Here is a 10057-nt window from a genome sequence, read left to right on the forward strand (position 1 = left end):
GTCAGCAAGGGGCAGGAGAGAGTGGATGATGAATTAGATTTAAAGCCTCCAGGAGCAGTAGTAGAGACCACACAGGGGAGGGCATTGAGCCTTGAGTCTTGGCCCTTGGATCCAGGGGTGACTGGGTCCTGAGTGAAGCTGGGGGTGGGGAGTTCTGGGAAAGGATCAGATTTGAGTTCTGAAGGACATGGGGAGAAGAGGGCTAGTAACAAGCTGCACAGACATTGATGGAGCCCCTCCTGTGTGTCCACTTCGCACGGGAGGGGCAGCAGAGGACCAGATGAAGTGGGGCTCCTTCTTAGGCCTCTCCTCCTAAAAGACTCCTGGCTCTCTAGGTCAGGAGTCCTGGTAATGGGGCCATCAGCCACAGCCCCCTGCCCCTTCCCGTCTGTCATGAGCCCCAGGAGACTGAACTCTATCATGACTCTCCCTCACCAGCCTTTACATTCGCCAGCTTTATTGAAGTAATGTGTGCTATTGTATCAGTTACAGAAATATTTCCTCAGGCACACCCCTGCTGCCATTAGCCGCCCACAGTCTCGTCAGCCAGCCCAGGGCCAGCAAACTCCCACCCCACCCGGATATAAACTGTTCCCAAGACTTCTCCAATCCTATTTTTTGCAGCTCTAACCAGGCTTCAGTGAGAGGATGGGGTCTCAGAGACTGCTCTTGATGCTTTTACAGGATTTCCATCCTTCTATGGATATGACAACACTCTGTAAGGCTTCCTTGAACTGTGAGAAGTTACTTTCCTCAGTAGTACAGTTCTTGGGTGATTCTGTTGGCTAAATAAGAAATACATATTTAAGTCATATCTTTAGCAGAAAAAAATAAAAACAAACTCTCTTCTACCAGCTGCAAGGGTCCTGTAAGCCCTCCACTGCCTAGGAGATAACTTGGGCAGGCCCTTCCCATATGTCTTAGGGGCTCACTTGGGGGCCATCTGGTGATAGTGGAGCACAGGGTCTGAGGCCCATCTGTAGCCGTGGGGAGAGAGCCAGCGAAGTGTGGGCAGGTCCCACAGCTGCCCAGGACAGGGACAGAAGGACAAGCAGGGTGGGAGCACACAGGGGCCTGTGTAAACAGGGGGCACACAGAGGAATACCTCGGTCATTTCCCAAAAACATACTCCCCTAAACCACTGCCTATCCACACATAGTGGGCTCCCAGTGGGGCTCATCAGCCCAGAAAGAGCCCCAGGGGCAGGTCAAACCGTAACTCCCTTGGACTGGCTGCCCAGTTGGGATTGGCCCTGAGCAGCCCTTCCCTCTCCCCAGGCTGCATACACAACACCCCTGCTCTGACCTGTCTCAGACTTGCTCCACACTGACCCCTGTGCATGGCGACTTGGCAGAGGGCATCACAGAAACCTCTGAAACAACCCCTAAGTCCCCACCCACCTAAGCCCCAGCCCCTGTCAGCGAGTCTACTTCTTTTGGGTCTGAAAGTAATACATAAGGCCTCACAAGTGGGGGCTCTAAGAAGCCCTTGATCCCGCTGGGCCCCTGGCTGTGGTAGCCTAAGTTTCCTCTAAGAGCAAATAGCAACTTACTTTCAGCTTTGGGCAGATTCTGGTGAGTTCTTTCATGTCCTTATAAACCTTTCTTATGTGACGGTCATGCTCGTTAGATTTCGTAAGTTCCTTCAGGGTGGAGATGAAGTCCTTCGTAAACTCCCCATAGCAGGGCTCCTGAAATGGGGTGAAGGGCAGGGGTTTGGTGGTGGTGTATAGCAGAGCACCAGTTGACCCCCAGCCTTGTCCATCCCTGGTCACCCTGGCTAGATGGAGCCCTGAATTCAAATTCAGGCCCTACCCTGATTGTTCCACAGGTATTCCATAGGTTCAGTGGGAGTGGTGCAGTGGGTGTCTTGTTTCTCCCCAGGCCCAGGGCTAATCTGGGGCGATGATCAGAAAGCCTGGAAAAGCCTAGAACCTGGCCACTGGTTCATCTGTTGGCTGAGCTGGAGGCCCCAAACTCAAACTCTGCTTTTCCCCCCAGATTCCTCACTCCATTGTCTTTTGTTCTTATCTCTGTGCTGGGTGCTGACTGGGGTGATGATCCATTTCAAATGTGGTCAGAAAAGTCCATGCAGCGACAGCACCTTACCTCACTGGTGTTCTGGGGCCTTTTGAAGGAACCCTGAAAGCGGGAGAAATTAGTCAGAAACGTAAAGGACCACTGAGAGCAAAGTGATGTTTGATGAAGACCCAGACTTACGTTGTATATAATGTTGTCAGCTGAGAGTTCTTTCTGAATTTCAGCACAGACTGCAGTGTGGTTGTCGTAGGCAGACACGTTGGCTGTCATCATGGAGGCGCAATGGTTTTCTGATCCCCAGAGTGCACAAGCCAGGAACACGTAGAGGTACATGGTAGGACTTGAGCGTAGCTCCAAGATGATCTGAGCCTGGGCTTGGCAGCATTTCTGTGGAGAGGGGTACCTTTATATGTGAGTCTAAGGAAATGCTAAATTTCTTATCAGTCATCACTGGCTTACGTGGAAGAGAGAGAGGACCTTATCGCTGGGCAAAATGTGCTTTTCATGCATTTTCTATGACCACAGCACACTTCATGGATCCTTGTCTTTGCTGAAAATCACGCTTGGTCTAAGAATTTTTATTTGGTTTTTTTTTTTTTTAAAGATTTTATTTATTTATTTGACAGAGAGAGAGACAGCCAGCGAGAGAGGGAACACAAGCAGGGGGAGTGGGAGAGGAAGAAGCAGGCTCATAGCGGAGGAGCCTGATGTGGAGCTCGATCCCATAATGCTGGGATCACGCCCTGAGCCGAAGGCAGGCGCTTAACCGCTGTGCCACCCAGGCGCCCCAAGAATTTTTATTTGTAATCAAATTTCGAGTAATGACCTTTGTGCCTGCCTGTTGGGACAGGTCTTTGGCCAGAACCAGTGCTGTCTGCAGGTGCAGGCCAGAGCAGAGAGAGTAGGTGGGGTGGAGAGAGCCCGAGGCAAGGGGCAACAGCTGCACTGAGCCAGCTTCCTCAGGCCCACCTGTCAAGGAGAAGGCTGGCCTTGCTGTACTGTCCACCTGACATTTGAGGACACACCCACTTCCTCATAGTCCGCAGGAGGGACACAGGGGAACAGGTTCCAGAACACAACCTCCAACCAGGCTGGCAAAGCAAGGGAAGAATGGAGCACTGCTATTTCTGGGCCTGAAGGTCGTGGGTTTTAGAAGAAGGTGCCTGGTTAGATGCAAAACTGTGTGTAAAAACAAAAGCCAGCTCAGAAAAATGCCACACTAGAGCCATGTACTGACGAATTCTGAATATACATTCTGACTCTCGGAGATTAGGATCACCCATCTGGGGGAGAGTTTGGTAAATATGCTGGGCTCTGACCCCTGTGGGTTTTTTGTTTTTTGTTTTTCCCCTGAACAGCTTGGGAGTGGCTGGAGCCCTGAGTGTGAGGATCAGGCTGTGGCCGCAGGGCCAGGCCTCTGAGGGCACAGGTGTTTTGCCTCGCAGTAGGGCAGCCCATTCAGCCAGTGGCCAGCCAAGCCCCAGGAGCTCCCAAGCCTTCTCAGGAAGTATGATGGCCTTTTGCTGGAACAAAGTTCCCACTGACCAGGTGCCTTGGACTCCCATGTGAACCTGAAAACCTCTTTCTACAGTGGGAGCCCTTGAGTATCCAGCGATGCACGTCTGGGTGTGCAGCGTGCAGCGCCCAGGCCAACTCTTACCTCCCCTCTGCTCTGTCAGGGCTGCCCCTGCTGGAGCTCCCTGCCCCCTCCCCAACCTGGCAGCTCCTCTCCACTGCCCCCGTTGCCCTGTGGGTGGAGAGCACCATCAGCATTTGCTCATGGTTGAAAACAAACTGGAAACTGCACAAATAAGAACAGGCTTTTAATAATTTATTATGATGGTAAAACATCTTGAATAAATATTATAGAGTATGATCTTAAATAAATAAATAAATAAATATTAAAATACATAAATATATAAATAAATATTACTGATCCCTGCCAATGTAAAACATTCCCCGCTCATACGTATACCAAGCCGGTATCAGGGGCAGCATGGCCCAGAGCAAGTCCGTGCCCCCCACGGCCCTGGCCTGCCCTGTGGTCCCTCGAAGGTGAAGATCCTGGGTTTCAGCAATCCGTGGGTAGGAGCGCAGTGATTTGTGAGCCACGCTCTCAGGACTGGCTCCTGGCTGCATTGGCCTCCATTGTTTCTGGCTGCCAGCAGTCAAATGGGATGTTAAACAGAAATTCCTTCAGGTTCTCTTTGAAACTTTTGAAGGTGATAGTCTGGGTTGCACAGGGAGTTTCCTTTAAAAAAATTTTTAAAAAGAACAAGAAAACTTTGAGTCCAGGTGTGAGTGGGTAATGTGGGGGAAGCACCAGGGTGTTTCTGCACTGCCCTGTAAAACGCAGAGGCCGGAAGGCCCATTTGGAGCCCGCCTGCTGGCCTGGGTCAGATGACAAGCTTGCCACCATGTGTCCCCTGAAGGGTACACAGCCCTGCCAGTGGCAGCCAGAGCCAGGGGCCTGAAAACATGCCAGCCTGAAGCTGGTCTGCTGGGCTGGGCAGTTGGGCTGGCATCTCTTTGCTCTCAGGCCAGCAGCACAGAAAGGGCAGGAGTCAAGGCCACAAGCCTCAGTCTCTACAGGAGAGGAGTGTTCGGGGCCTTTGTCCAATCTGGGTATGACTCCCTCACTGCTTCCATGCAATTAGACACCTCATAAGGGGCCACAGAGGTGGCACTTGGGCCCCGGAATACACCTCGGACCTTAGGACCTGAGTTTCCTTGGGTTTGCCTCACCTCTGACCTCATTAATGATAATAAGGACAGAAGCATCTCCCACTAGGAAGTATATAGGCCCCCGGAGCTCTATAGCTTTAACTCCTAGGGATGAAAATGGGCAGGGCTGCTCTCTCTCTAAAGGTACTAATCCTGACAATCTGTTGACACAGAACCCCTTTGGGGTCCTGAACAGTTACAGCCAAAGGTCCCTCCTTATCCGCTCCTCCTCCCTCCTAGACCAAGACCTTCCAGCTTGGGACCCTGGCATGGCACTCACCGGGGTAGGGAGGCAGTGTTTCTCATAGTGCTTGGCCATCAGGGTTAAGGGTTTCCTGAGGCTGATGAGGCTGTCAGGCAGGCCCTCCTTGTACAGCCGTAGGCGGGTCTGCAGGCATGTCGGCTCCTGTGGGAAATGTCCATTTCTTGGTGAGTAGTGGACAAGTGCCCTCTGGTGGGCACATGACACCCTCCCCGTCACTCTTTCCTGTTCTCAGCCCTGTCCCCCAAGCGTAGGACTTGGGAGGGGCACAGGATGATGTCGGGTTCAGTCATACATACTGCTGTGTTCATAATAACATGAATCTGCACCGTTCAGCTCAGGCCACCCTCAGCTAGCATAGCCACATTCCCTGGCATCTCGAGAGGGTCCCAGGCCCCAGGAAATGAGGTCGCTATCCCCCCACCATTTGGGGAGAAGGTAGTAGCGTGGGGCATCCCCCCCCCGACCTATGTGAACAAGGCTTGTTCCTTTGAAATCTCTCTGTGCTTCTCTGTAGCCGGCACACTGTGTCCACAGGGCTTAGTCTCATGAGTGCCCCAAGCCCACAGCCCCTGTTCTTAAAGTAACTCCCGCTTACCCACCTGTCCCCTGGTGACCCCTGGCCCCTTGGATGCTAGGTCTGTCCATGGCTGCTCAGCTAATGAAGGAGTTCACGTGACTGCCACAGGGGCAAGGCCAGTGGCCTCCTGAGAGCCTCTCCTGGCAGCCAGCTGACTGGAGAGAAAGTGGACCGACCACCCTGTGAGAGTTCATCTGCAATGGAGCCACCCCCCAAGGTAGAGGTCTCTGGGAAGGTGTGTCAGAGAGAAGCATCTTACCTGGCGGTCAAACATTCCAGAGACGACTTTTACTGCTTTATTCTGTAGAAAAGCAGAATACCGTTTTATTAAGCTCATAGGCAGGGCCAGTGCAGGCCAGTGAGGTGGCCCAGCCACAGCCTGCACTCCCTCCCTCACTCACCATCACAGCAGTATCATCACTACTATTGTTCAGAAGTCTCAGGGCCTCTTGGATGGCATCCACGTGCTGAGAGGGTCGAGTGACAGGGCTGGGCGAGCTGGTGGGTGCGGAGATGCTGTAGACCACAGTGCCCAGAAAAAGCAGGTTCTGCAGCCACATCCTCCTGAGGACTTTAGCCTTTCTCTCTGAGCACTGGGCTCACTGGCAAAAGAGCTCTTATATACACAGTTAGAGGAAATGATTAATGGTGACCACAAAACGCCAGGGAGGCGGGGGAACTACCTGACCTGTGGAATCTCCTGGCCCTTATCACACATGGGAACGGTGAGCCTTTCCTCCAGGTGGTCAGGCTCAGGGGTTTTCGTTAATGAGCCCTTCCAAGAACTGGCGGCGCATCCGCCTGCCTCCTTGAGCACTCTCCAGCCCTCCCTGGGTAGTCTGGCTAATGAGGCTGCCCCCTCCCTCTGAGGGGCCTCTGGGCACAGCGTGGACTTCCTGGCCTGGAGTGGCCAGGGCGGGGCCCGGGAGATACTGGATTGAGCTCCTACGCCCAGGCTCTCCACCCTGCTTCTAATCCCCAGAAGCCTATGGGCTGGCTGTGCCCACCCTGGGGCCCATTCCAACCCCAGCCTCCCCTTCTCCTCCTAGATCCCTCTCCTGTGGCCACAGTGAGAGATCTGAGTGGGAGGAAGACACTCACAGACCTGCACCACTGTCCACCCAGGCAGAATTCAGCCAAATGGCATAGTCCTGTGACAGCTCCCAGCAAGAATCCAGAGTGGTCGGCAAGCTCTGCTCAGCCAGGGACCTCTGCCCCGCAGCCCCTGTCCTGTGAGCAGGGAGAATGACAGGTGTGTGCATGTGGCATCCATCCGGCAAGATTGTAGACGTTCCTTCATGGTAAGATCCCATCTGACAGCAGCAGTCCCGGTTTTCACAGCTGTGTTCAACCCCCAAGCTGCAGAGGTGGGTTGGGGCTTTGAGTTCAAGTTCTGGCTCCAGTACCACCTTGGTAAGGGACTCTTTGCTCTGAGCTGTGTGAGCCTCACCTCCCTCTGCAGGTCAGACTGCCCACCAGAGATAGGCACTGCACTCCTACATATAGCCCCTGGCAGGGGTCAGGGGAGCACGGCTTCTCAGACAAGGTCTTCCAGGCCTAAGTTTTACATGGCCCCTGCCCCAGCTCACCTCCAGCTCCAGAGGCCTCTCTGTGGAACAGGAACTGCTTCTGAAAAAGCCACAGGCTCTTGAGGGGCTGACGAGTGTTTGATTTTCACAATGGAGTTTGGAGAGGACAGCACGAGTTTGTGTTTACTGCCCCATACTCGCAGTTTCATGACCGTAGGGGTGTGGGTGCCCACGTGTACATTTCTGAGTGTCTGTGTGCTGGTGTGATTGGATGTTTTACATGAGGTGCACCCATGTGAGCCCCTGTGCCTCTGCAGATGGCCTTCTGAAATGGAGAAGCTCCCTCAGTGGGTGGGAGGTTTTTGACCCCCAGATTTAGTCAGGTTTGATGGGGTAGGACACAAGTGATGATACTCTACTGGGCGCAGGTAGACACCCCTCGACAGCAGGTAGAACTCACGGTCCAAGTACTGTGGCCCGAGCCTGCGGCCCTGGCAGGTTTTACTGGATGGCAGAAGTGTTGCTGCTCTTACACAGAGAAGACAGACATTAGTCCTCCAGACCCCACTGGGGCCTAACATGATGCCATCCCTGCCCTTCTGGGCCTGGTGGAACATTCCTAGGTGGCCAGGCTGGGGTGAGAGTATGGCATGTCCAGGCCCTGGTCCTTCTCTCTTCTCCTTGAGGGCTCTGATCAGCCTCTGCCAGGGAGCTCTTAGGAGGCATAGGAGAGGTCAAAAACACTAGATGCAGATGCCACAGAGTGGAGATCTGTGTCAGATGGTGTTCTGGAACCTGGGTGGTGGAGAGTGGGGGCCACAGGCAGTGGCTAAGCTGGTAGTCAAGGAGGCACAGAGCTGGTGTGGCCCCTCTGAGATGGAAGGTGACTTTTCTTTTGGAAATGAGTCGTCACAGCTCAGACAGTTAGTCAACAAACTCTTCCAATCCACAGCAGGCCCTGTGCTGGGGAGGGAGTGGAGGGGACCCTCCCAGTGGCCCTCACATCTGACCCTGGAGGCTCTCAGCCTGGTAGGGGAGACAGGCAGCACTGGATCCAGACTGGGATGGGGGAAATTCAGAGCTGAGGGATGTGTTCCCAAGGGAACACTTATCCCAGTTTGGGGGCTCACAGGAGATCAAAGAGCTTCCTGGAAGATGGTGCCCCCCAGCACAGGCTGAAAGGGAAGTAGTGTCGGGTGGGCAAGTCAGATTGTGGGAGAACAGCCTAGTGGAAGAGTGTTTGGGGAACAAAGGGACAAAGTTTTAGGATCAGGTATGGTGAAGAAAGGCAGGTTCCAGAGAGATTTAGGAGGTAGAATTATTCAGGATTTGATGATATAATGGAGTAATTCACTAATTCATTCATTTTTATTGAGCACCTACTAGGTTCCCAGCAGGGGAGGAGGATATAGGGATGGTGGAAAACAGGGCCCTGCCTTTCTGTACTTTGTAGCCCCATGGATGGAGAAGCAAGATTAATCTCCTCAACGCCCTCCCCAGAGGGCGCTTTTGAATGTAAGTAGGAAGAGTTAGAACCACTGTCCAGGTGTCTAAGATGGGCACCTAGGAATGCAGGAGCAGGTCTGCAGTGTCTCAGGACCCACAGGAAGTGACAGTGGTTTGGAGGCTGCTTGTGCAGGAGACAGACCCGGATGTGGATGGTCTGTGTCCATGCAATCACTAAGGCCAGAGAGGGTTAGCCAGGAAGAAGGGCTGAGGGCCCAGCACAGCAGTTTTTAAGGGCTAGGGGCATGCGAGAAAAGTGAGTGACTGGCCAGTGGCCAAGGCTTGGGGAGAGCAGGAAAGGAGGAGAATCAGGAGCCGTAGGAGCTAATTCCAGCAGCAGGCCTACAGGCACCAAAGTCACCGTGCGAAGAACAGAGTCCCTGGGTTTGGCCATGAGGCTCGTGGGCAGCCACACATCTTTCTTCTGGAAAGATGACATCAAGGCTGAGGCCATGACACGAGCAGGCATTCCTAGATTGCACCGCATGGAAAGTGGTAGCGATAACATCGAGTGCGTGTGCTGACTCAGGGGCCCCGGATGGGACTGTGGGAGGGTGGGGGCAGGGACCGTGGTGGGCAGTGTGACTCCTCTTGGCCCCGCCTTCCCACAGGGCCAGGAGAAAACACTCTGGAAGGGGTTTCCTGTGAGTGTCCTCCCACAGTCTGTGGAGGAAATGGAGGCTTGTGGCCACTCTGAGCTCCTTATCGCAGAGGAAGTTATCACGATGGGAAGGAAACGGGCCTCCTGGTGCTTTATATCCCGTGGGACCTCTACATGAGCATCTCAGCTGATCTCACCCTCCCTGGGCCGGCCAGCCCTTGGTGTGGGAGTCCAGGAGTCCAGCGGCCCCGCCTAGCTCACACAGTCAGTGATGGCAGACACAGGATTTGAACCCACATCCGTTCCTGCTCCCCTGACTCCTGCTACTGTCTCAGGGATCAGAAAGTCAGGAAATGCTCTTCACCTGGCTAGACCAGCATAGGGATGTTACCCCTCATGGCCGCTGTAAAGGGGCGCTCCTCCAAGTGTTGGCAGGGAAGCCAGAGTGGCCTATGAATGTCCCAGGGAAGCCCTGGGGGCCAAGGGCAGAATTTCTCCACCAGAGCTTGCCGTCCAGGCACCTCTGTGTTTCAGGTTTAGGCTCTCCACCACTGATCCCTGGGTACCCCAGGAGCGTCCCTCTTCCCTAAGCCTTGGCTCCCTTATCTCTACAGTGGGTTTAATTATCCTTGCCTCACAGAGGAAACTGTTGCCTATCCAGAAACTTTGTGGGGGAAACCTCCCAGGGAGGAGGCAGTGCTTCAACCTTTCTTCTCTTCCCACCACTTTGGGAGATTTCTGAAGCCCAAAGCGGGCAGAGGCTTAGCCTTGCTGGAATTTGCAGGGACAGCTGCCCCTTGCCCAGCCCTAGCCCCT

At 53.8% G+C, this 10057-nt stretch overlaps 1 protein-coding gene across 2 annotated transcripts; it reads right to left on the reverse strand.

Annotated features, from left to right (window-relative positions):
• Positions 1-444: 444 nt before the first annotated feature.
• On the reverse strand, positions 445-6268 carry CSF2 (colony stimulating factor 2). Of its 2 annotated transcripts, XM_008698962.2 has the most exons (7): positions 6007-6180; positions 5865-5906; positions 5044-5169; positions 2220-2426; positions 2109-2141; positions 1553-1690; positions 445-785 (listed from the first exon to the last, which is right to left on the reverse strand). In XM_008698962.2, exons 1-7 carry the CDS (start codon positions 6163-6165, stop codon positions 657-659), a joined length of 834 nt encoding a protein of 277 aa, XP_008697184.2. In that variant the 5' UTR covers positions 6166-6180; the 3' UTR covers positions 445-656. The 2 variants fall into 2 exon arrangements, with proteins under 2 accessions (XP_008697184.2, XP_008697185.2); XM_008698963.2 differs by lacking the exons at positions 445-785; positions 1553-1690; positions 2109-2141; positions 2220-2426 and adding an exon at positions 3961-4290 and having other exon boundaries at positions 6007-6268.
• Between the last annotated feature and the right edge of the window lie 3789 nt (positions 6269-10057).

Source organism: Ursus maritimus, unplaced genomic scaffold (genome assembly GCF_017311325.1).
Source record: "Ursus maritimus isolate PB19 unplaced genomic scaffold, ASM1731132v1 scaffold_5, whole genome shotgun sequence".
Classification (NCBI taxonomy): domain Eukaryota; kingdom Metazoa; phylum Chordata; class Mammalia; order Carnivora; family Ursidae; genus Ursus; species Ursus maritimus.